Source organism: Eucalyptus grandis, chromosome 9, assembly GCF_016545825.1.
Source record: "Eucalyptus grandis isolate ANBG69807.140 chromosome 9, ASM1654582v1, whole genome shotgun sequence".
Taxonomy (NCBI): domain Eukaryota; kingdom Viridiplantae; phylum Streptophyta; class Magnoliopsida; order Myrtales; family Myrtaceae; genus Eucalyptus; species Eucalyptus grandis.
This window is the reverse complement of record NC_052620.1, coordinates 42,609,441-42,634,296: the sequence shown is the minus strand read 5'-3', so window position 1 is coordinate 42,634,296 and position 24,856 is coordinate 42,609,441. Positions and strand designations below refer to the sequence as shown.

General features: G+C 43.7%; 4 protein-coding genes across 5 annotated transcripts; all 4 read right to left on the bottom strand.

The window, feature by feature from the left end:
- Nucleotides 1-3,209: 3,209 nt before the first annotated feature.
- On the bottom strand, nt 3,210-11,907 carry LOC104419932 (dynamin-like protein ARC5). 2 transcript variants are annotated; one of them, XM_010031769.3, is made up of 17 exons: nt 11,445-11,904; nt 10,693-10,857; nt 10,426-10,548; nt 9,755-9,976; nt 9,232-9,365; nt 9,056-9,148; nt 8,782-8,845; nt 8,508-8,556; nt 7,510-7,592; nt 6,655-6,812; nt 6,494-6,554; nt 5,851-5,913; nt 5,617-5,717; nt 4,951-5,008; nt 4,187-4,516; nt 3,739-3,903; nt 3,210-3,653 (listed from the first exon to the last, which is right to left on the bottom strand). In XM_010031769.3, the coding sequence occupies exons 1-17, from the start codon at nt 11,784-11,786 to the stop codon at nt 3,576-3,578; spliced, it is 2,289 nt and encodes a 762-aa protein (XP_010030071.2). In that variant the 5' UTR covers nt 11,787-11,904; the 3' UTR covers nt 3,210-3,575. The 2 variants fall into 2 exon arrangements, with proteins under 2 accessions (XP_010030071.2, XP_039157948.1); XM_039302014.1 differs by lacking the exon at nt 3,210-3,653 and having other exon boundaries at nt 4,187-4,234; nt 4,320-4,516; nt 11,445-11,907.
- A 722-nt stretch (nt 11,908-12,629) lies between these two features.
- LOC104419931 (15-cis-phytoene desaturase, chloroplastic/chromoplastic) lies at nt 12,630-14,161 on the bottom strand (the record flags this gene model as incomplete). Its single annotated transcript, XM_010031768.3, has 1 exon — nt 12,630-14,161. A coding segment is annotated over one exon (1,317 nt), but the record flags the coding sequence as incomplete, so codon positions are not given.
- A 2,043-nt stretch (nt 14,162-16,204) lies between these two features.
- Nucleotides 16,205-19,343, bottom strand: LOC104419930. The gene is made up of 5 exons (XM_010031765.3): nt 19,126-19,343; nt 18,953-19,024; nt 17,467-17,864; nt 17,180-17,245; nt 16,205-17,032 (listed from the first exon to the last, which is right to left on the bottom strand). The coding sequence occupies exons 2-5, from the start codon at nt 18,999-19,001 to the stop codon at nt 16,772-16,774; spliced, it is 774 nt and encodes a 257-aa protein (XP_010030067.1). The 5' UTR covers nt 19,002-19,024; nt 19,126-19,343; the 3' UTR covers nt 16,205-16,771.
- Nucleotides 19,344-19,740: 397 nt separating this feature from the next.
- LOC104419929 lies at nt 19,741-24,337 on the bottom strand. Its single transcript, XM_010031764.3, has 2 exons — nt 24,171-24,337; nt 19,741-22,279 (listed from the first exon to the last, which is right to left on the bottom strand). Exon 2 carries the CDS (start codon nt 21,954-21,956, stop codon nt 20,031-20,033), a length of 1,926 nt encoding a protein of 641 aa, XP_010030066.1. The 5' UTR covers nt 21,957-22,279; nt 24,171-24,337; the 3' UTR covers nt 19,741-20,030.
- Nucleotides 24,338-24,856: the final 519 nt, after the last annotated feature.

The window sequence follows — 24,856 nt, the reverse complement described above, 5'->3', positions numbered from 1 at the left end:
TTTATTTTTGTTATGTGATTAAGACTCCCTCTATTTTACCTAATCGTCTCAATCCGAAAAGCCGCCTCTCCTCTATTTCCAAAATCGACTTAACCCCACATCTCAATCCCGCATCGACCCGATAACCCCCACGAAAGTGCAAAAAAGAACGTCCAGCATACAGGATGGCATCGATCTCGGTTTTTAGGTTAGCCCGAAAGCAGCCCCGCCTCGCTAACGGCGAGGGTGTTTGCGACTAATCGATCATATCTTTGACATGAAAGAGGAAGTATATAGGGTGTCATCTTTGGAACCATGAAAGGTGTGCCTTGGAGGGTGTTTGCGACTAATCAATCATATCTTTGACATGAAAGAGGAAATATATAGGGTGTCATCTTTGGAACCATGAAAGGTGTGCCTTGCATCCAAGGCAAAAAGAAGTGAACAAGATCTTTAGCAAAATCCTAAGTTGTCAACAAAAGAGATGGTGGGATTGGGGAGAATAATGAACACACTTAAGAACGCCATACTTTCATACTTCATGCTTATATCATACACATGCTGTCATCCACGTGGCAAGCATGAAAATTTGGGTTTGAGGGGAGGGTGAGTTTGGTCGTGGACCAACATGATTTCCCAACTTGGTGGTGGCCCGCCCCTCTTGGGAGTGTGCCTAAACACCAATAGCAATACCCATCATTGTATTCACTTATTACATCTTCCTTTCTTTCTTTTACATGATGTACTTGAATCTTTGTCCATCTGCCCCCGCCATTATACTACATCGACACGCTAGGAAGGACACCATGAACCCATTCATAGTACAACATCCCCCCCCGGGGAATTCCGTGGCTTTCTTCGAAACGATGATCCGGGCGGATCCACCGGGATTTGATGCACCGCACCGAATGCCCTTCGACGGTGGCACCGCTAGAGCCCAATCTCGATATCAGCAGAAAAAAAAGAAGGGGGGGTGTTCAATTTAGTTAACCAAGATGAACTTGGGATTCTGGGACTAGCCAAGAGAAAACCTTCTCTTTAAGTAGGAGCTTTAGCATATGATCGTACTACTTATATAGGTCGTTTGCGTGTCTATATCCCCGGTCACTATGAAGAAGCAATTCCTCAGCTATGTCGCTCCAACAAGAAGACGAAAAGGTAAAGAGGCAGCTTGAAGGTAGCGGGGACATACACACCATCCATCGTTCCAAATTGCAATTTGATTTGGAAATCCTTTCTGCTGTTAAAACCTTTATCGATTGTCGCCTGTGGTTTTATTGCGGTGTCGTCGTCAAATGTCCGTATTAAGTATTATTCCCTCAAATAGTAAATGGGACTGAGACAAGCACTGCGGTTGTCTACGAGCGGATGAGCGGGACTCTCGGCATACTTATTAGAATGTTAGAAGATGATAAAAATTTTGGAGGGGCCTGCAGGGGGGTTGTAACATAAGTGGGATGAGATATTTTTACTAAGCGTCTCCTCCTCTTCATTGGGTGTTCCCAGATTGCTCATCTTCTCAAAACCACACATTGCCACTTTCAAGCTATTTCAAGGTCAATGTCTGATCCAAGACAACGATCAGAATTTCAGCCAAACTTCGCGGTGCTGAAAGCGAGTCTAGTTCGTCTCGTGCTACCATTCGCTAGAGGGCGAACCCACGCTCGTGTGCAAAGGTGGGAGCAAGTAGTGGATGAAGACAAAAACCATGGGCAATTGAAAGACACAATCCTTAAAATCTCACACTACGTCGTATCATCCTTGCACACGGATCTTGGAAGTTGAACTGAATTGCGGCACTAACGGCGCTTCGAGAGCTTTTCACGATTATGTCTAAAGCCTATTAGAGAGTTTTAGAAGGGAAGGTAACTCTTCCAATAGGTGCCAATAGTGGAGATGCAATGAAAAAGCCGGGGATGCAGGAGTACTGACAGAGACTGAATAGCACGATATAAGGAGCCATTTGAAAGTGATTTCCTATTACACTTAGAGTGCAGCAGGCCTCCAAGAAAATTTTTATTAAAAAAAAAAGAAGGAAGAAAAGGAAAGAAAAGTATCCTTAGATGATGCTGCTCTTTATGTCATTGTTACTCCACATTCCACAATCATATCGGTCATTTCAAACGGGTGAGAAACTACTGAAACTCCCACCAATTGCATACACAGCAGGAATAGACCCAGTTCTGCCCTTTCCTGGTGTCCAAGGAAAGTGGAGGCAAATAGGAAGATGGGAGGTTGCAAGAGATTATTTTAAACATTTTCCATGTATAGAATAAGTTTTTTTTTTATTAAAAAAAGTGCTTGTTAGTGTGAACAAACGGAACAAGTTGAACTATGTAATAATTGCCACTTCTTAAATATGTGAAGCAAGCAATAATTGTAATTATCTGAATAGCGGGTCAAGCTCAAGGAGATGTGACGTACGTTGATCAAACACCACAACATCAGATTACATACATGAACTAGAGCATCTTGAAACATATCCAAACGTGATAGAAAGAAGATATATCAGAGTCGAGGTGGGTTAAGACAGGGACCCAGAAAAGTGAGTGTTGGCTGCTCTCTCTCACCCGATGTGGATCGTGGAGGCCTACTTTTCATGCCATTTGACTCGAGAAACTCCATATTTATCTGCTCTAACTATATCCCATCCACTTTTTACCTAACCACATGTAAACACTAATTTTCTGGTTGTTGTTCATCTTCTTCTAGTTTAAGAAAAGCAACCCATAATCACCTTTGAAGTCCAATGATAGAAAACAAATTCCAGGTCCTCATGTGATAAAGAACTGAACAGGAACTGATAAGACGGAGAAAGCATGCTGCTTTCGACCGCCCAAGGGGAAGATGGCAGCATGACCTATGGAGGCTGCTTGGCGTGTTTGGACTTATTTATAATGCTGTGTTCCCATTTAGTCCGTCGGCATGACATATTTAACAAAATGCACAAAAGATAAATCCCACAAGTAACAATAAAAATCGAAACGTCAATCAACGAAAACATTATATCCGATTAGACCTTCCGAAGGAAGGCCTAGGGTTTCTCCGAATTTTGTCGTTTTTGTTGAAAGAAAGAAGGAACAAAGTTAGGCTCTCCCACTTCTAAAATAAGATTGACAAGATAATGACTCAAAAGACTTTTCCAAAGTGGCAGCAAAAGATTAATTGATTTTTTGTTTTTGTTTTTTTTTGCGGCGTGATGGAAGTGATACCGCCAACCTATCAGCTCAAGAGAATGACAACCGCAGCAATTACGATAAGGAAGGGAAAAGCGTGGCTACAACTTTTTACACCAATAGGTAGCAAATCAATGCCCATTTTTTACATTTTCTCAAGTTTGCTCCCGCTTGGTTTTCGTCTTGGCCTGATAGAAAGTTCTTGGAATATCTATAGACAGATAGTCCCTGATCTTCTTAAGCAAAAAGTCAACTAGAGCACAAATGAATAACAATAGGATATGAAATAATAGATAATAAGATCTCTCTACTGGAAGCTTCATTTAAGATGACCAAGTATGCGGTAGGAGATGTACCCTGAGAGTATACCTCATCTTGAGCTCTTTAAGGATTAGCTCCTGAACATGTCCAGCAGGATGCTCAGGCCGGGTTTGCAATCATCTGACGTGTACTAAGCTGCTCATGTATCCGCCTAAATTTCTCTTTCAGCCTCTTGATCTGCAAAATCACTAGCAATTTGAACAAGAGGAAATACAAAATATGATGCTTTGCTAGGCCAAAACAAAAGGGAATATTAGCAAACCCTTTTCAACTCTATCTCCACATCACGCTTCCTTTGCCCCAATGAGTGCCGTAGGTTCGTAATATCAAAGACATTATCTAGGTCATCTTCAAATGCAGATTCTAGGTCCTCACGAAGCAGTGCAGGAAGCTTGTCTATGACGGGCATCAGCAGAAAGCAGTTAAACTGCAACATGCAGATGCAAATAATTGAATAACAGAGAGAGAGACATAAGTTATTGTTGCCTAAAACAACTAACTAAAATTTCAAGTGGGACTTGAGCTCATTAGATTTCAATCACACTGCTAATAGTGGCAATAAATAAGTGACAATGAAGTAAACTTAAAGTTAAAAGACATTGCAGCTAAGAATTCCTTGAAAACCAGCTTTTTTTTTTATTTTTTTAAGATAATCTTGGTCGTGAAGAATCTTCATAGATGCTCAGTGTAGAAAAGTGAAGTTGTCATACCTTCAGCTCTGCAGAAGCCAAAAAGTATTCTCTTATGCCATGGAATATCTGCTGCACAAGAGCATATACAAGTCTTTCAGAAGATGGAGCAAGCCTCCGGTTCCAAAGAGTACTATCTAGAAGGTCAGCTAGCCTTGTTTCTGTTGTCTGAACACAGGTGCCTAAGTCATTTCCTGAAGCCAAATGACTCAATTTGACATCTGATCTATGCTTTGTTTCTGGCTTCTCATCCGAAACTAGCCCTACTGTTGTTTCCTGGGAAAAATTGCCTGCAGCAGGCTGCTCTGTTCCACCAAATGAGTCTAGGAATTGGCGTAATCCAGCACGATTCTGCAATCATTTACAGAATTCAATGAGCAGAGCAGATTTCATTGATTATCTGTTAACTATTCCAACTATGGGATCAATAACCTAGAATCCATATGTCACAGAAGTCAATACAGATCACTTGTCATTAATCCAGTATCTTTAAGAGGCACTTGTTTTCACGGTACACGAGGACAAGAAAAGAATTATCTAAGCATACCTATTTGCGCATTCTCCCACCAGTAGGACATGTTTCTTTGATAGAAAGTAAGATCACTTTTGGCAATAGAAAAGGAACTAACGTAGTGCATTTGAATTCCCATGTTCAAGTTGCTAGGGAAAAGGAGAATAGGAAATACTATAATTGGACTTTTTATAACTATAATGCGCCTGCAAATTTTCTCATTGTAACACTGCAAACTAATCAAATGAACAACAATGCAGCAGGATTTCTTTACCTTGTTATGAAGGGACCAGGTAACATAGCGTGTGGTGCTGACTAAATCCTCCATACATCTACAATATCACACATTCAATAAAATTAGTACATAATAGTGTAAAACACCAGCAAAATTGAAAGAACAATGACAACTCAAAAGGTGAAGGTTGTCATAAGAAGCATGAAACACAAACAAGGATCCAGCATGTCATTTCATGTGATATCATTCAAGCTTTTGCTGGCAACTGAAATGCTGCTTTTTTAACTAATAATATGTGCTTGATAAACATTTCCATCACATTTCTTATCAGTTTAAAGTTTTAGGAAAATGGTCTCTTGACATGATATCAGAGCACAAGTCCAGAGTCGTAATCCTCGTATTCATTTTCATTGTCCTTTGTTAACATAGCATATAGGACAGAACTACATCCAAATAAATTTTAGCAAAACCTAGTCAAAGAAGGAGAAGATCTGGCCTTCAAGTGCAATATCAGATGTTTATTTACAATCTTGTGCAAAAATCACAATCTAAAACCTAGTCGCTACTTTTGGACAATTAAACCAATGTACCTAAGTGAAAATATTGTCTAATCCGCTAATCCTATGTTCACACACTAACACAGAATTTGTCTTGTGTTGTAAGTAACTCAGATGTAACTAAGCATAAGCTAAAAATGTAGTTTACTTCTCATGACAAGCTCTTTCAGTGGACTCTGCAAAGTTGTTGTAGGCAGCAGCAACACGCCTCAGAAAAACCTCATGTCCACTAAGGTACTCGCCATCTTTCTGTCCAAATGCAGAGTTGATGAATTGACATAAACATTAAGTAGAATAAATGGCTTCATCAACCAGAGAAAAGATGTAAGAGTGCTTTAGATATAGAGTACTAAAAATGGAAATCGAACTTTGTAAGTTGTACCTGAAGAAGATAAACAGAGATGGGAAGCAATCTCTTAAGAATGTGCAATAGTCGGGCACCTAACTGCAACATTAACAGAGAACACTTAGCATGGCATACATTCTGAATTGAAACTATGCCATCTTATTTTGTCCTTCAGCAGGTTCATTCAAATTTGGTGTTACCCATGACCAAAAGAACAAGGTAAGGGACCTGTAGAAGGAGTCATAGGTTGGAAATGGACAGACAAATGGACAAATAAGCAAATTCAAACCAAGAAGCCTCTACATTACTTGCCATGAGAACATAGCCAAGAGTGCATCCCAAGACCACTGAGTACCATATTAAGATAGATGAGAAGGCGAGGAGAAAGTTACAACTCAAGCTTTGCCATGGGATAATGAAGGTGACAAACAAGAAGCCTCAAGTATCCACTAGTTAAGCATCTCCATTGGGAGGTATTAGTAAACATATCAAGGCAGCAACCAGTGTGAACCCATGCATAAAAATAACTATGTAACACAATAAGAAATTGGGGGCAGCCATCAGTTTTTTGGGCAATGAGAAAATTTGGAACCATTGGCTGATAACAAAAACTCTACTTTTGGTGAACAAGTTGAAAACATAATCACATATCCTATATGCAGTCATTTTGCAAATTTACCTGATGAAGAAAAGGTTCAAATGTATCACGAGCCTTCGCAACAGCTATCACACAAGCAGTCCTAAATTAGTCCAAAAAAAAAAAAAATGTGACAACGGAAACTGGAAAACATGGTCTAGAAACATAAAGGATACTTATCGGGCCAGACAGACAACTATTACCTAGAATAGTTAGTTCCATCATGGATATCTTCTACTCCACATGCATTGACAATTTCCTCGCGAGTAATTGGCGGGCATTTTGTTCCTCCAACAACAAAGCGGAATTCAGCCATTGCGCGATGATATTGAGCGCCACCATAAAGACGCATTCCAGCATTCTAAGCAAAGACAGAACATTTTGTCCATTTAAAGTGCTATATTCTCAAGCCTTGGTTGTTCTTCAAAAGAAGTCCAGCACATAACTCATGCAACAACATTCATTGCGCTAATATCTTCAGTCAAAGCATATTTTAAGACCAGACCAGGCTTTCTTCCTTCTAACTTTCCCAAAATTAGTTCAGAGGAAATTTAAGAACAAAAGGCAGACAAGAAATTCTGTTACAAGAGGTCTCCCAAACATTCTTCATACCATTATAAAGAAATTGGTTATCCAGAAGCATTCTTCAGAAGTTTCTGCAAATCAATTACTTAAGAACCAAAACAGGAACAAGTTGCAATCTTTTGTTTTATATTAAGAAAAAAAACCATTGGAAAGATTAAAGTATTTTCAAAAGCAAAATAATCTAACATCTTGGCATCAGTTGCCTCCATATAGATGTACTTCTTTACCTTCAACAAAGGGGAAACAAAACGAAACACATAGGATTGGCCCATTAATTTTTTGGGGGGAGGGGAAGCAGGATTGGGTTGGTGGAAACCCCATAACACGAATTTCACAAAGCAAAAAAATATGGGAAAAAGCACCATCAGTTCTAGAATCTAGATTACTCAGTTTTGTGCTTTTAGCAGCTATTTTTAGATACTCAAAAACCAGGTAGGATAAGTACATCATGCAACTCAACTTTAGAAGCTTACGGGTATAAACTTGTGTGGAAACTGCAGACCATCAGTACCAATAAAAGCCCCACCATTAGTCCTTTCATCCTGTAGAGTTTCACCTGCAATAGAACAAAAGGCCACCATAAATGGATTTTAGACTAGTTTTCATTATAGTCACATAATTCTGCTTAGCACACTGATTACTGTCGTAAAGAAAAATGAGTTCATGTGACTTCAGGATGAAAAACATTAGTGTCTAGAATCCTTACGTTTACCTTTTTCCTCCTTCAAGGTACAGGTATCTGTGCACCATGATGGAGGAAAAAGGTAAGGAGGAGTTCCCTTGGAAACTGATTTGGAATTCTGGAAATCTGTGTGTACCAACAAATGTTTCTTTTTTTGGGTGTAGTGTTGGTGAAATTGATGTTGCCTTTGTAAACAGGCAGTGGAATCTGTTGATTATACCTACAATATCGTTGTTGGTCTAGAAATCTTGGGAATCTGGTCATGTTAGTTTTGGGTTTTCAGTGGATGAGCACAGTCAGTGGAGAAAGAGCTAAGAGCTTGATTGGGGATCCATTCTAGCAAAGAGAGGAGAAAGATGATTTGCTCAATCCCTCTAGCAACTTTTCGGCTGATTTATAGGGAGAAAAGTAGGAGTTTTTATGAATTATGTCAAGAGCCATTTTGTTAAAAATTTGGATTCTTGGCTCTGTACTTAAGTTCCAGATCATGCACACAAGTCACGATGTGCTATCATTGACTGTTTACCTCTCCTGCACATGATTTTATACATGGGTCGGCGTCCCCTTGTAGCCTTTTGTTGATTCACTTTTACCATTTGACAAAAAGAAGAGTCTATAATCATTCTTTATGGAACTTGATGGGCTCATAATGCATCAGGAACTGGTGACTCATGCACAAATATACCAATTCATAGTGGAAATCAAGAAAGCATATAGAGGGGAGGAATGAATTAGAATCATCACATATCAAAATGCAGAGCCATCCAAGTAATAGTGAGTTATTATTACCAAATTTGTCGGGAGGTGCAACCACAGTTCCTTTGAGTAGCAATGACAGCTGAACATTAATTTTATTAAGAACACTTTAGATAGAGAAGATAAAAGTGTCACAAGAGCACAGAAAATGAATCACTAAGAGTCGCAGTATGCTACCCTTGCACATCCACAAATAAATGGTTTTCAAAAATCAACATAAAGAGTTTTAAATTTCATCCTCAATTCCAGCCTTTCCATGAGATGATGACACACTAAAGATTGATGAAAGTGTAAAATGGACTCAAACCTTGGTCAAAAAGAGATCATGAAAAGTTCTTCCCTTCTCTTTCAGTTTTGCTTCATCCAAAGTGCTGCAAATGAAGACAAGACTAGTATTTCACCGAATCCAAACTGGCATAAAAATCAATTTCCAAACAACCCCTTCCTGCCAACCTCAATGGCAGTGAATCACGAGTGTCTGTTAAAAAAATTTGTGACAATTTAAAACCGATCAAAACACTGCGATCACTATCACAGTAGTATAGTACTCTCGAAGCAATAACAGGATCTTGACGTCTAACCTCAGTTCCTGATTGATTTCATTTAGCTTTCTCGTTGCAGAGCGATGCTCCTTTTCAAGAAGTGGAATTATCAGTGGGACATTGTCCATGTACCTGAAATAGCATATATTTTCCAAATTATAAGCTCAAGAAACATAGTTTGACCACCAAAAAGGGTAATTTGAATCAAAACATACCTTTTCTGAAGCAACTCTTCTAAGAATAGCCTCAGTTTGCTCACACCTATGTGACTTCGTTCATGGTTGGACAGAGATCGCCCCAACTTCTCCTCCAAAGACACGACATCTTCAGTCTCTCTCAAAGATATGGCCTGTATCAAGATGCAAAACCAAGTAACTCTTTTGAGATTTACCAAACCACATATTTTACACAAAAAGGACTCAAAGTTCAATATTATTCATGCACATCACAAAACCAATAGTTCTAGTGCAATACTAATGGAACTACTAACTGGCACACAAAACATTTTCCTTCATCTAAGATCAAGCAGATGAAGGTGCATAATGCGAGAACCAATGGAGTCTAACTGTTCGAGAAATTAAATGGCAGAAACACTAGAATTCTATACTTTGGGTTAACCACACAGATTCACACTAAAAATTCAAGGAAGAGCCACATCAATATTCTAGTAAACATCCACCAGGTCAGTGCCCTAAAAGATCCAGTCCAAGAAGGAAACTTCACTAGACAAATAAACACCTTTTTGAACTCATCATTTGATCTGTAAACTGATTCATGTCCAGGGCCAACTCTTCCAGAAGGGACAGAGGTGAAAAATGGGGAGTCACCCAAGAGGAAGCCATCAAGTGTACAGGCTGGCGGTGAAAGAAAAACTTCAACATCTGAAGATCGTGCAAACTGTGGTATCTTTGTGTCCAGCTTGGTTGAGACAATTATTGTTCTTGAAAGCTCAGGATCAACCTGTAATGACCAAATGTATATATGTAAAGAACAAAATGTTGAAGTTTCTGTAATTTATATCAAGTAATGTTTGCCCAGTTTCTAACCTGTTGCTAAACCAATTAGGCAAAATGTACACTTAATTGTCACCAGAAATAGAGATGACAATCAAATTCTGCTTATACACCAAAACTCTATGATGTCTGCGCACTTTAAATTATTTGGAACAACAACAAGATTGAAATCCGAATATGTCAAGTAAAGCTAAAAGTGTTATTTTGATTTTGTAAATAACCTTCATTGACTAATAAATAAAATCAATCTTTGTTTTTCTTTTGCCTGGATCATTTCCCATCCTCAGGGAGAAGGTTGAGCCTTCAACTTAGGACAACTCTAGCTAAGGATCTCGACATTAAGGATATTGAGGTAAAAATGAATTTTGAATGTGAAGTATAATGTCAGTATTATACTTGTATAACCACTCTCCTTGTGGTAGCATTGCTCCAGTCACTGCAGTCTTCAAGGCACAGTATAATGAACTCCTTATGCTGCATTTTGGCTCGCACTAGTGACTCAACTGCGCGAGCTTGCCCCTTCAGAAGGAAGACACAAATCACAGTTATCTTCAGGAGCAAAAATTTACCAAGGCAAGGAATTTTAGAAAGAGTCTGGAGTATCTATTATCATAAGGCAAGAGTCTCTTTAACTAATCAATTGTCCCCTTTCCCGTACATTACCTGTAATGCTCGATTCTTCCGACCTGGAGCAGGAGCAATGAGCCCTGGAGTATCTATTATCGTCAGATTTGGGCAATACTTATACTCTACTTTGATGATGATTTCCTTGGAGGAAAACTGACAAGGTTCACGCTCCAACCTCATGTTCTCAGCTTCGATGTAAGCCTACGAGTAACAATAAACGATGACAATGAAAAATGGCAACTTTTATAAACGAAGTGCAGTACGTCTGCAAGTTTACGCAGTTCAGCACGACAAGCTAATCTAATCAAACAGAACCCCTGATTTTGGAGACAGGAGTCAAGATCACACTGCAACTACCAAAAATCGTCTATTGGTATGATAGTATATTCCATTTTGCAGATTGAAGATTTAACATGGAGTAAAAAACAGGAGACATACTATCAAAGTGAAGCTGAAAAGCAGATAGAGCGCAAAAAATCGGCAGGTGGAACAAGTAATGCCTGCATTGATCAAAGACACCTCTTTCGCAATGTGGAAATGACACTGAAAGGCGAACCGATAGCGTAATTACCAACCAAAATGCCACCAGAATCGAAAATCAAAGCGCTAACTCACAAATTTCCAAAGATCCAACCAAAAGGATCAGCCATCATTTACGAACTCTTCACGAACAGGTGATAACTGACACACATTGCGAGGAGTTCAGCCTGCAGAACAATTCGCAGAAACAAGAATCCCCGGCCAACGAAAGCGCGGCAACGCCGCAACCAACACGGACGAAGGCGCACCTGAATCTCGTGGAGGGAGAGCTGCCGGGAGAGGGCGGGGTCGGCGTCGGAGACGAGGTGGCAGAGGGGGTCGTCGCAGGAGGGGTCGAACCTCATGTGGAGGGTGATGGGGCGGCGGGTCTTGGTCCCGCCGCCGACGTGGTTGAACTGGAAGCCCATGAGGGCCTCCACGAGGGCGCTCTTCCCGTCCGTCTGGTGGCCCACCACCAGCACCGCCGGCGCGTCGAAGGGCGTGTCGAACTCCTGCGCCAGCCCGTGGAGCTCGTTGTACGCCTCGTACAGGCTCGACTGGCCGCCGTACTCGTCCGGAGCTTCCTCGCCGGCGCCGCCGCAGCTCGCCATTCCGCCGCCGCCGCTTCTTCCTCCTCCGCTTTCGGTCGTCGCTAGTGTGAACTGCGCGACGGACGATGGAGTGACTGACTGACTGATTGAGTGGCGGGTGCTGGAGACCGCGGCCGGATATCTCGCTTGATTTTATTTATTTATTATTTTCTTTTGTGATCTTTCTGGAGAAATGGACCGTATGTTGGCTCGACTTTAGGCTAAAGAAAGAACCTCGGCTGAATTTACATTTTCTTTATATTATCTGTGTTCGATATAATTTTCTTTTTTCTTTGGCCAAAAAATTACCTCCTAAGTGAAAATTGCAATTTTCCCTTCGTGAAAATGCCCTTCTTTGTTTTATCTATAACCAAAGCTGAACTTTATCACGATATTTCATGTAAATCACCTTCTTTGACATGATGACTATCATTAACCTCATATCTGAGATTGGCCATGGCTTAGGAAGGAGTAATGACAACCCATGTTATGGATTTTTTTGTTGAGGTGAGGTACTTTAGAAAGTAATACGGCAATTCAATAAATTAAATGTATTTGGGAAATGAAATGTGAAATGTCCTTTGAAAAGTAAGAACTAAGAATGATAATTGAAAGTTTTGAAACGTACGGATGTTACTTGATTTAGAAAATAAAGTTGAAGTTGGTTATTTTGTAAATTTTTCCAATGCGGTAAGATGGCACTAAGGTCATTCTTCCACAATTCTAAGCTAATTTTTCCTTTGTCGTTTGCTCGTAATCTTTCAGTCCAATGATTTGTCTTCCAAAAAGATAAAAACTTTTGTCCAATGACTAAAATTGATCATGGCTATCGATCCCTCTCTCTTTCGCATTACTCACCCATCGTATTTAGAATTTACATTCATTCTCACATAAATTAATCCAAATTGATTGGACAGGATTATTTTAAGAAAAAACCAACAAAAACATCAGGACACGACTGAAAATTGAAAAATTGAATGTGTTGCCCCAATCGGAACTCTCATATAAGAGCAGACATCACTCTACTGGCATGATAGATCTCAAACCCTCCTCACTAACAAAAAGCTCGTCTTCCGCTTTTAAATTCGGATCGATGCCCTATCTTTGAGCAAAGCTTCAGCTGCCACTCTCCCCGAAACCAAAGCACCGTCGAAGGTGGCCGATGTCACGTAATCCCCGCACACGTACACGCCCGGCCCGACCCTCGGATCCTTCGTCAGATCGGTGGGCGGGCACTGGTTCGGCTGCGCGAACCCGATCCTGTAAGTCCTCAGGTGCCTCCATGAGCCCACCACGGACTCCCCGAACCACTCGGCGAGCTCCTGAACCACCTCGGCCGTCAAGTTGTCGTCGCTCACGCCCTCGAACAGCCCGATCAAGGACACCGACACCAGGGCCTTGTCGGGCGGGCCGTAGGATGGAGCCACATTGGTGGCGAAGAACATGTTGTTGACGATCCCCTTACCCGATCCATTGAGGAAGAGAACCGGGTCTTTGACAGGGATCCGGTCCCGGTCTGCCGCGAAATACAAGCAAACCGTGCTCCGCGGAGGCTTTCTGTCGGCCTTCCTTCCTTCGTATTTTCCCGCCAAAAGCTTGGCAGCTTCGGGTTCCTCGACTGCAACGATCACTCCGAGCTCGCTTCGAAGGATTTCTCCGCTCTCCAGTCTCAAAATCGGCGAGTCGGAGTCGTCGAACTCGATAGACGCTGCTCTGGTGTTCAGCAAAATCGATTCTTGCGGCAATTTGAGCGCCAATTGCTCGGGAATGGCGGCGATCCCCTTCGTTGGAAGGGCGTTGTCTCCGAGAGCGAGGCACTTGAACACGAAATCGAACAGCCTAGAGGTGGTCTCGAGCTCCTTGTCGAAGAAGATCCCTCCGAAAAAGGGCCTGAAGAACCGATCAAGAATCGAGTCCGAGAATCCTAATTTCGTCAGCAGGTCAATCGTCCGTACCTCGTCGGCGGTCAGGATTTCCCGGTCCGACCTGCTCAGGACCCGAATCCTCGTCAATCCGATGAGCAGCTTATCCAGGACCGACCCGATCGGGTTGGCGAGGGTCTTGACGGAGTCGGAGAAGTGCCTGACGGGGTCGGCCACGGTGTGGAACCGGCCGTCGTGGTAAACGAGGGCGCCCGAGTAGAACCTCCGGAGGTCCAGGGCCCGGTAGTCGAGCAGCTTCCGGGCTTCGGGGTAGCCCGTGATGAAGATCTGGAACCCGCGGTCGAGGAGGAAGCCGTCGACGACGTCGGTCCGCACGCGGCCGCCGACCGCGTCGGAGGCCTCGAGGAGGAGGAAGGGGACGCCGTCGGAGCGGAGGCGGGTGGCGGCGGCGAGGCCGGCGAGGCCGGCGCCGACGACGATGACCTTGGGCGGAGGAGGGGATTGGGGCGGGGGTCAGCGGAGGTGGGGTGGAGGCGGGTGGCGGGAGCTGCGCGGGGTCTGAAGGAGGAGGAGGAGAAGGGAAGGTGGGGAGGGGAGAAGAGGGAGAGTGTCATTTGGAATCATGCAGAGTCCCGATTCCAGCAAATCCATGGCGAAGAAGAGCGATTGCAGGCTTTGAAGATGATGAGGTGTGGCTGTGGTTTCTGCCCGTAGAGATGGATTGAAAGCTTCTCGAATTGGGCTTATCCCCATTGCTTACCAGATCAGATCGGAAGGAGACGTCGTTGCCACGTCGGAAAGAAAACGAGGAATTTGTCCATTTTCTTTTCTCTTCTTTTTCATTTCGAAGTTTAGGGCGCGTTTGATAACATTAATGTTCAAAAATTATTTCATAAAACAGAAATAAATAAAAAAATGTTTCTGACCACCCGTGGTGGTGGCGTAGGTGGTTGAGCAAGGGAACTTTTCACGAAAGATCCCGAGTTCGATCCACGGCGTCGTCGTTGCATCGATCTTAGCCGCACCTTACCCGGCACGTGGGTGGTGGTTTCCCACGTGTCTCCCGGGGTTTACTCTCCACCGCGGCGGCGATCGGAGATTCCCCTGGTCACCAAAAAAATAAAAATAAAAATGTTTATGTTTGGGGAACAATTCTTTTTTGTTTCTTTTAATTTTTTAATTTTTTTTTTTTTTTTTCTTTTTTGGCCGGGTCGTCGGCCGACGGGGGTCGACAACCTCGCCTTGGTCAGGCGAGCTCGGGCTCGCCCGGATCCGCGACGCTCGGCCTTGCCCGGCCACCGGCAAGCCCGAGCCTCGTCGGCGCGAGCAAGGCCGAGCGTCGTCGGCCCCTGGCGAGACCGAGCTCGCCGGGGGCTAGCAACGCTCCGGCGAGGTCGCCGGCCCTCGACGACATCGTCGACCCTCGACGGCCGGTCGCCGGCCCATGGCCGAGGCCGGCGACAAGCCAAAGAAAAAAAGAAGAAGAAAAGAAAAAGAAAAAATGTTAAAAATTTTGTTTGAAATAAGAAACAATTTTTTTGTTTCTTGTTTCTGTTAGATGTGTTTAACAAAACGTACACAAACGCGTTTACATTTTTTTTTGTTCTTAAGAACAAAAAAACATAAAAAGTGTTTAAAAACAGAAAAAAGAAACAATAACAAACGCAACCTTAGTCTTCTTTTTCTTTTTTTAATTTCCTAATGTGGCGGCTATTTGGTTGGTGCCACATAGGCGCTACTTGTACAAGAAAATAAAGAAAAAATTAATAAATAATGCCACAGAGATTTTCTGTTTAAGAAAAAAAAAAAATCAAATCAAGGGCTATCTTAAAGAACGGTAACAAGTTGTAAATGAACGGATCCCACACAAACGTCAACTTTCCACCTGTCATTATGCCAAACTTTCTCTTATAATTGCTCGGTTGAACCCTTTTTAAGTTAGGTCACCAAATACAATTGACAGGTCAGTCAGCCATGGAGTGGAGAGAATACGATGGAGCATCCTTGAGAGCACTGTAGCTACCCGATACATTACTTCCTACCCAGAAAAAATGGCTTCATAAATATGCCAAACAGTTTTTGTAGCCCTTCTTGATGACCCATTATTTTTCCTACCAACACAAGTTGCTTTCCCCCTTTTCTATCATTTTCTATATTTTATTATTATTTTCATCATCATTTTTTATGGTCAATTTCCAGATGGTCATACCCCAACAAAACTTAAGAGTTTCCGGGTTAGTCGTGTCACCATGCAGTCCCTCAATTATCAATCCCAAAGTTTCATAGCACAAAATGGAATTGTTATACGTAAGTGTGAGGTGGTGTAGCAGCATGAGCAGATTAAAGTTCCCCCTCAAATGGCTTAACCATGCCTTTCTACCTTGTATTTGGATGCAACGGTTCTACTATGGACTGGACATAGAGGTGCTTGGTTGGGTTCTTCTACTGCAACTACTCTAACACAACTTGAATCAGATGTTCCCAAGTTTGGTTCAATTGGTATACTAATTAAAACGAAAGAAAAAGGAGGTATTTTGTGCTAATCCAGACAAAATGAGACATACATCATGGTATATTGCCACCTTGGCATGTTGAGGCCAACTTTTTGCATAGACAATTCTTGGTGCCAATGAGTATCTACAAGAAGTGTAACAGAAAAACTATTTTCGCCCATATGAGGTGTTCAATCTCATTAGCGGGCACTGTATATGCACCGATAACGCTTATTCGCTTATGAGGAGGCGCTTTGCTTTCTTTGTTCGCTCCCACCCACACATGACTCGCATCCTCTTATTCAGCTAGGGATAATGTACTTCTATGTAGGGAAGAAGACCGGAAAAAAAAATGTGGAGCTCTGAAATCCTGCAGACTGCTGCGGTAGAGGAAGTGTTATCTAAAGAGTGGCTATAGCCACCAGTGTGATCAAGGGGGTTTGTATACAGTAAGAATATGGAGTCCATGGCAATGTGTTATGTATATGCATCAACATGAATCAGATATGGGTATGTATCCAGGTCAGAGGTATGAGCTTTGTAAGAGGGGCGCTGAGTGAAGCTGCAAGGCATTTGCCCGAATGTCGAAAGGCTCAGAAACAGATGCTGAAGGATGGCACAAGTTGGAGCTTTATGGGCTGCATATTTCAGTGAAGACCGGCAACCTCTTTCTAGTATGAGACTGGCCATACAGAAAATGTTGAATGTATGTATCTACATCTTCCCTTGACGTCAATACACCAGGGTGAGAAGGCAAAATGATCTGAATGCCATCATCGTGGGGTGACCAGTCAAGAAGAGACATTGTTCTGCTGGATGAGTTGTGGATTTGTCCAGGTCTAGGGGTTGCATTGGTTGCCATTTCTACTCTTGTGAGTACTGTTCTGCTCGCCTGATCAACAGAGAACCCCTTAAAAAGCTACGTGATGTTATGCAAACCATTGTCCATGAGAAGGTCGCCTAAACTATCTTGAAAACAATATAATCACCGTACATGTAACTTTATTGTCTGCTGTTTGTTAGAAAGAACATTCCATACCTCAGGGCTGGCCTTCATGGCAAAAGGGGAGAACCGCAGCGCCTGCTCTTCTTTTCCATGAACATGCTGCAAATGGGGTGAAGACATAACCGTTAAATTTCCAAAACATATAAACATAGGACAATTGTAGCTGTGATTGTGAATTGACTGCTGGTGGCAAGCGTAATTTATCACGGGCAACATTATCAGAATATATGTGACTGCAGCACAGTTTCACATTGTGAAAGGACTTGAAAGGAAGAAAAAAGAACTCTTTCACCGTATGAAAATGTGAGGAGAAGACTCACATGCCGTTTTGAGCCATAAGAGAAGAGACAATTCTCCTCTCCTGCTCGATAAGTTGACCTCTTGTGGCGACTATTCCCTGAAGAGGGTCCCCCAGAAACCGATTTCAGTAAGACACCATCCACCACCAGTGTATCTTCCTCCATATTAACCATGACCGGCGAGATGGAATCGTTATTCTCCACAGCTGATGATGGAGATTTGGATAACAGAAACTTGACGATAGGTGAATATGTATCGATGTTTTGATTCATCTGGAAATGCCTTTGGCGGCCTCTCCCCTGCAGCAGATTACTGTCCATTCTGCGTGTGTTGATCTCAGGAAAATTTCCAAGTAATGCCCTCATCCTAGCAAGTCTCGAGTTGGGGCCATAGAGGTTTTCCATGAGGCCTTCTTCTCCTGCTTTCCACAGAACAAAGATGTAAGTTTAACTATGTTTCATTCAGAGGTCATTTCACCTGGAGAACCTCTAAATGATTACATATCTAGCACATCTTCTTGGAGAGATGATCCCTGACTAAATCGAATAGACTTTCGATTTCAAAAGACCCAGAGGTTTCTGATTTTTTTCTTCCAGATTGGGGTTTCTCTAAGGCTCTCCACATTCATGACTCTAAAACGATTAAAAGCCTGATCGACCTACTTCCCATCATTAATTCAAGACGGGCAAATTTATGATCAATATCCTCGCGTTTCCATGAAACTGAAAGCTTGAATTTTGGGGAAATTTAAAGTAGCATTTATTTCCTGAATTACCCGGAAAGTACAGGCCAAAGAAATTCAATACGAAGAAAACGATTGATGCGGATCTCGACAAAACAATAACCGTCACTTTGCTATCAATTTAGCCATAAAGGCGATAGGTGAGAGTTCGAGCAACTCAAGCGGCTTCTTCATGAACACATCAAAAAACCCAAAGGCGTTACTCAAAAGATTTACTATCAGTCATGATGCACTTAAATAAGCCAATAAAACTGATCCATCTACTCGCTCTTGTTTTCATTATTGCTTGTGACTCCCAAGTCTGTGTTACTCCAATTTACCGCTCAAAGTTCGAATTTTGACGAGAGACTCCAGAAAGAGAAAATCAGAAATCAAACCAGAAGCGATCCATGAAACATGAAACACGACCGACGAGCGAGCTCAAATCCTAATCCAAGCGGCGAATTTCGGTGAACATCAACTGCGGAGCTCGACAAGAAAAACTCATAAAGCTAGGGGATTCGCATAACAGCTCCTAGCTTCATGCCTCCGGAAGACAGAAGCAAAGTTCAGAGGCATCGTGATCGACGCCAAAGGGAAGGATAGCGAAATGAACGAACTTGAATCCATGAAAATGAACAGGCGATGGGGAAACGAAGCTCGGCATAACTGAACCCTTCAACAGTCAACGTCCAAAAAACTCCCGAGCCTCGTGTTCCATCACCCACTGCTAGAGCGATCAAAACCTCCGAAGCAACTACTTCCATTCTCGTTCCTAGTTTTACCTGGAAAGCTCTCGGCCGCGAACGTCGGTATTACCTCCCGCTCGCGCATGTACTCGATTATCTCCGCAACAACTGGGAAACAGAGGAGGACGAAGGGATTCAGTGATCGCTCGACAATCTCAAAGCGTTTAAAAACATCGAACGACGAAGCTACGTAGCTGTAGACGAATCACCTGCACCGAGAAGGACAGAGCAAAACCTGATCCCGCGAGCATGGCGATTCGAGTCAAACCAGAGAGGAGGAAGGAGGGAGGAGGGAGGAGGGAGGAAGCAGGAGGAGCAGGAGGAGAAGGGGAGGGCGAGCGCGGCGTTCCCCGCACGCGTATATATACGTAAGCCAGGCGGCGGGCCCCGCGCTGCATCTTTCTAATTTGGTTTCGGATGGTATTTTTGTGCTTTGAGAAATGTCTGGACCTTTTTTTGATCCCGCATGTTTGGAGAAGGACCGCCGAAAGACAAAATTTCAGTACCGTCAGGGCATATGATATTGTCATTTAAAATTCATGAAGAGGAGAAATCGTTGCATTGCCAAAAAATGTGGGAGGTTTTGTGGTGAAATCCCCGATTCGTCTAAGTCCGTCTGCGATTCGATGGGGGTTCAATGTTTAACGAGTTCGAGTTCGAGTTCGAGGTTGAGTTTGGTGCGAGATCCAATTGGTGTACCCTGCATGAGAGGGTAGAAGTTCTCTATACAATCCTGCCATATTCGCCAGGTACTCTGGAAACTCGGAGAAGACGTGCCAAATTAAGCTCAAAAGAAGAATTCAGAGGGAGAAAGGCAATGCAAAGGAGCATCAAAGATAAAGCTTTCTCATGCAACTTGACAACCCAATAAATGCAGCCAATTGTCCTTATTGGTGTTCCCAACTCGGCTTCCGTTGGGAACTTAAATTTGACCCGAAAAACATCACGTCGAAAGAGGTTCCAACGACAAACCCGCAATACAGAAACCCATTTCGTCACAAACTATCTGAGAATTCACCAGACCGTGGGACAACACTATACACAAATTCAATGATTGGAGACACCTAATCAAACCCCATAGAAATCCTACAATGATGAACGGCCAACTTGATCCTCAGATTCCATCGATTGCGTTCTTCAGATTACCCCCGAGCAGGGACATGAGTCCGCCGCCATGAACCCTACCTTCTGGGATCATGGCATCCAGGCTCCTTCTGGCCCCACTGCTACTGCCGCCGACGTCGAAACGGGCACCGTAACCACTGGTTCCTGCTTCTGGCTTCTCAGCACTCACGAAAGGTGAACAGGATGATGAGGACTTCATTGACAGAGGAACCAGAACCTGCGGTGGTATGAGATGTTGCCTTTTCGCTGGCCTCTCCAGCGAATCCACGGAATCTCCGATTCCTGAGGATGAGTGAGTATTATCCAAGCTGCTCCTGGCAGTCGAAGCAACAGACACGAGACCATGGAAGAGCCCGGGCCCGATAAGGCAACCTCGGTTGTTCTCCCGCAACTGGACCATGCTGCTGTGCGCAGCACACAGACCACTCTTACCCCTTGCGAATTTCTCGCATTTTCCTTCGGGCCACGTGCACCGCTTCCCCCCACCATGCGCCTTACAAAAATCAGTACTGCCCTGGGCACTCTTCCCGCAATTTTCGAATTTGCACCGCTTCCCTCCACCATGCTTCACACAGCAGTCGGTGCGGCCACGCGCGCTCTTTGTGCAGCCCGGGACAGAACACCTCTTCCCACCGCCATGGGCGACGCAAAAGTTTGTGCCTCCGTGTACACTTTTTGGGCATATCCCGCCACCATCGTAAAGGCAACGCTTCCCTCCACCATGACCCTTGCACAGTGGCGTGCTCCCTTCGGCACCTTTCGTGCACCCAGCAAAGATGCACCTCTTCCCGCCACCATGAGCTTTACAATACATGGTGCTACCTTGGGCCCCCTTTGAGCATGCCGGGTGCTGGCACCTCCGACCACCACCATGAGATATGCACAGGCCAGCCTGGCCTTCAGCACTGCGGGTGCAACCCTCCATCTTACATCTCTTTCCACCACCATGTCTTATGCAGAGCCCCGACTTGCCTCGTGCGGCTTTGGTGCACCCTCCGGGGTGACCACACCGTCTGCCCCCGCCATGGGCTATGCAATGATCAGTCTTTCCCTCGGCACTTTTAGTGCACCCCAGATGCTGACACCTCCTACCTCCACCATGAGCCTTACAATATGCCGTTCGGCTCTCAGCACCTTTGTTGCACCCAGGTTTTTGGCATCTCTGACCACCCCCATGACCAATACAAAGGCCCGATGCTCCCCGTGCTCCTTTCGAGCAGCCATGGGCCTTGCATTTCTTGGGATTGCTCGTCCTGTGGTCTGAAGATGCTGTTGCAGTAGTTTGCTCGGAAATGGTGCCCATAGACATTTCTGTCGTAGCTGACAGCTCACCGCTTAGTTGTGACTGTTGACAATGCGATTTTGTCCCGAGCTCCAACAGTTCCTGCGTCTGAAAGGATTTCACAGGATGGATCCTAGGAGCCAAAAGAAGAGATGGCATGTAACCACCAGACTTCTTTGCTGATGTAGACCCCTCGTCAACAACAGGAATCAGTACTCTACAGCCCTCGGCAGACACTTGGCCAGCAACTGTAGCACTGACATTATTTTCTCCACAAACTGAACCCTCCAGCATGCTTTGGCCTTCAGAAAGTCCAAGCTTTAAGGTGGAATCGCAATCCGAAGCTAAAGTTTGTGATTGCAAAGCGGCTAATCCTTTGCCCTTGCTAGCTTTACAGTAGCCATCACCATAGGCACTGGACGTGGGGCCCAATCCGAGCACCAATTGACATCCATCTTCAAAAGAGTTGGTAAAGTTGATCTCCAGATTGCCTGCACTTTTTCCGCATCTTGACACGTTGCTTCCTCCGTAACCAAGGCAATTCAGCCGTAGAGTGGTGTCCCCAAAATGATCGGGTTTAGCAAGTTCGAGTGAAAATAGACCACCCTTCTTATTAAGATCCATGGCAGTCATCTTATGCTATAACACTAACAAAGAGAAGGCCCAAGAAGACAAATCATTACTGAACTTCAGCAGAGGCAGTACTCTATCCTAACAAAATGCACAAGAAACGCTGATGAAGGTAGCCCCACCGCTTACAAAGCCTGACGTGTCTGACCTATCCATTTTATAATGTATGTCAGGGAGCTGATCTTCCAAAAGAAGTGGTTATTTTCTAGAATATCTTATCACGTTTCGAGGATAGAAGCCTTTGATAAGGCCGGTCAGAATCGAGTCTAAAAAATCGGGGGAGCGTCTCCTGCTCCTTGCTAGGTAATTGTCCAGCTTCATTAACCCTGCAAATCAGAGAGTAGTCAGCAGTAGCGACATAATAATAGGTGGAGACATCTAATCTGATTCGGTAAAATGGGAACTAGAAAACCAGAACTACCTAATCTCTGGCACAATTATACTTCAAACCTTAGGCAACGACTCTATTTTGATACAGGAAAACACTGAAGGCAATAATAGATGATGAATCTGGGCAAAACTGGAATAACTATTTCCTAAGTACATATCTCGGCACTTCTCCAAAAGAAAATAAGAGAAAAGGCTAGGATGTTATTTTTGTGTAACGTTAGGTGAGCTGAATTTTAATTTGTGACAGACGTGCCCACTGAAGTGCCAAAAATATATGGAGCCAAGCTTTACCTCATGAAGTAAGGAAAGGACAGGAAGGGGAAAAAACTGTACGGATGTAAACAGACAGGAGGAAATTGATAAATATTCTGGTATTGGCGACTACACAAGACTCTTCAATTATACGGTTCCTGCCTCTATTGAATCTTGTGAATCACATATGGAAAAAGGATAAGAGAGGTATAGTAACCACAATCTTGAACCCCTGTCCATTCTCAAAGATCTAAATATGCATGTTTGGCCATTATACTACGAGTTAGGGCAAAGACACTCAAGAAATGAAGAAAGAGCTTTGATGTACACAGATCAATGTGCTGTCTATAAGGAACAAAAATCAGCAGTCTATTTTCTGAACGGTATTAGTTATTAATTGCAGTATTCATCAATAGAAAATGGACATATCAGTCTTTAGCTAGCAGGTGCCGCGTATGTAGATCCATGTCAACATCCATTTGGTCATGGATTTCTCATCACCGGGAGTTGATTTCCCAGCCAAGTCAAATCAATGTCTGAAATTAAGCCGGGTAAGGCTCCGTTTGTTAAGTAGAAATTGAATGATTTAGAAAAAAATTTCTTAAAAACAACCGCTCGAATCGTTTGAAGTATTTGGTCAATTGAAAATATTTTCATTGTCGACAATAATTTTCATCTAAACATTTCCATATACAACCAACATATTTTTCAATCGTTCATCTTTCCAAACAACACAAGCAATCGTTTTTAAGGAAAAAAAAATTCAAAATCATTCATTTTCCGCAGTACAATCCAAGCCTAAGAAAATTATCTTTTAGATTTCGAGGCCCCTCTATACTAAGGAGCACAGGATTGGAATCCGAATTGCAGAGTAGATCCCAAGCCAGATGCCTATGAGTCAAGATTCGAAATTCATAGGAAAAGTCCGTTTTTCTGTAAATCCCAGATTAGAAACAAGTAATCTCATAATCAGATTTAAGATAACACACCGTTGCAGCATGTCGGTAGAGCTGATAAAGTGAAAACTGACACTCAATGAAGAACCCATGCAAGTTAAACAGCTCAAGGTCGCCACAAGAAAACGAAAAATTCAAATAAATAAATAAATAAATAAAAACAGAAAATCGCATGGAAGCCGCTTTCCGCATCTAAGACTCGAGCAGATTTACGACACCTCGCGTATTTAATATCCGGCAGAAGCGGCAAAAAAGGGAGGGAAAAAAGAAAAGGAAGAAGCAGCAAACTCAATTCTTCAACAATCGAAATCGAAACCCATCACCATACACTTGATGGCATCAGCAAACAAGAAAGCCGCATGCGCAGAAACACAGGCCTTAAGTCCCTCGACACATGGAGACCACGGAATCGGCTTGAAATCCGAGGAGCCGGACCCGTGTCGTCACCAGACACGAACGGCCTGTCGGCCACGGACCATCCATGAACGGGCGGAAAAACAGCCCAAAAAAAAAAAAAAAAAGAAACAAACAAACACATCATCCGCCCGGCGCGCGAGGCGAATCGATTAGAAGAACCGGAGGCCAAAAAGAGAAGAAGACGGAGAAAAAAAGCGCGCACCTTGAAGGGGAGCTCAGGGGATCTGAGAAGCAGCGACTGGGAACATCCCAGGAATCCACCGGACCCAGACATACAGACGAAAAACTGCGAGAAGAAATGTGTACCCGAGTGGAAAACTCGAGGAGAGAGAGAGAGAGCGAGATTAGGAAAATCGCTTGCGTTAATAATAAATGCACAAATAAATAGATATAATGGATCTGGACGGCTCTAACTTTCCCCGACGGACCGAAGCAGTGGACCCCCCAGGCGAAATGCCGGAAACGCCCTCCCCCGCCAGCCAATGCAGCCATCATCCCGAGGGCAGCGGAGGAAAGCCGAATCGGGTCATCGCCTACGCCTACGCCTACTTCACGTCGACAGCGACGGGCCTCCGAAAAGTCGGGAGTGCCCCCATGCCGCGCCCGCCCGGGGCCGGGGGCACCTGGGGGCAGTCGGGTCATTTCGCGTGCCGGGGTGGGGCCCCCCCGGAAGCCTAGGGCGCGAAGCGGGAGGCGCATCTCGAGCCGCCCGTGCAACTTCCCTGCGCAGCATCCAACGGAACCTCCTCTACGGCGAATCGGTCTGGGGAATCTCCGCGCCGCACGTGGCGACCGTATATTGGCGGGCGGGCGGCTAATTATTGAGATTCCGGAATCGAACGGACGTTTTATTTTTATGTGCACCGTGGATATAATCTGGCACTTTAG

Excerpts from the sequence above, each read along its gene's own strand:
- LOC104419932 (XM_010031769.3), bottom strand. The coding sequence starts at position 11,786 with ATGGCGAGCTGCGGCGGCGCCGGCGAGGAAGCTCCGGACGAGTACGGC. Across the intron at positions 6,555-6,654 it reads GATGGAACTAACTATTCTAG|GACTGCTTGTGTGATAGCTG; the intron begins GTAATAGTTGTC and ends GGACTAATTTAG. Across the intron at positions 5,914-6,493 it reads TTGAACCTTTTCTTCATCAG|TTAGGTGCCCGACTATTGCA; the intron begins GTAAATTTGCAA and ends TTAATGTTGCAG.
- LOC104419930 (XM_010031765.3), bottom strand. The coding sequence starts at position 19,001 with ATGCGCGAGCGGGAGGTAATACCGACGTTCGCGGCCGAGAGCTTTCCA. Across the intron at positions 17,865-18,952 it reads CGCGGCCGAGAGCTTTCCAG|GAGAAGAAGGCCTCATGGAA; the intron begins GTAAAACTAGGA and ends TGTGGAAAGCAG. Across the intron at positions 17,246-17,466 it reads CTTATGGCTCAAAACGGCAT|CATGTTCATGGAAAAGAAGA; the intron begins GTGAGTCTTCTC and ends CCCCATTTGCAG.
- LOC104419929 (XM_010031764.3), bottom strand. The coding sequence starts at position 21,956 with ATGACTGCCATGGATCTTAATAAGAAGGGTGGTCTATTTTCACTCGAA.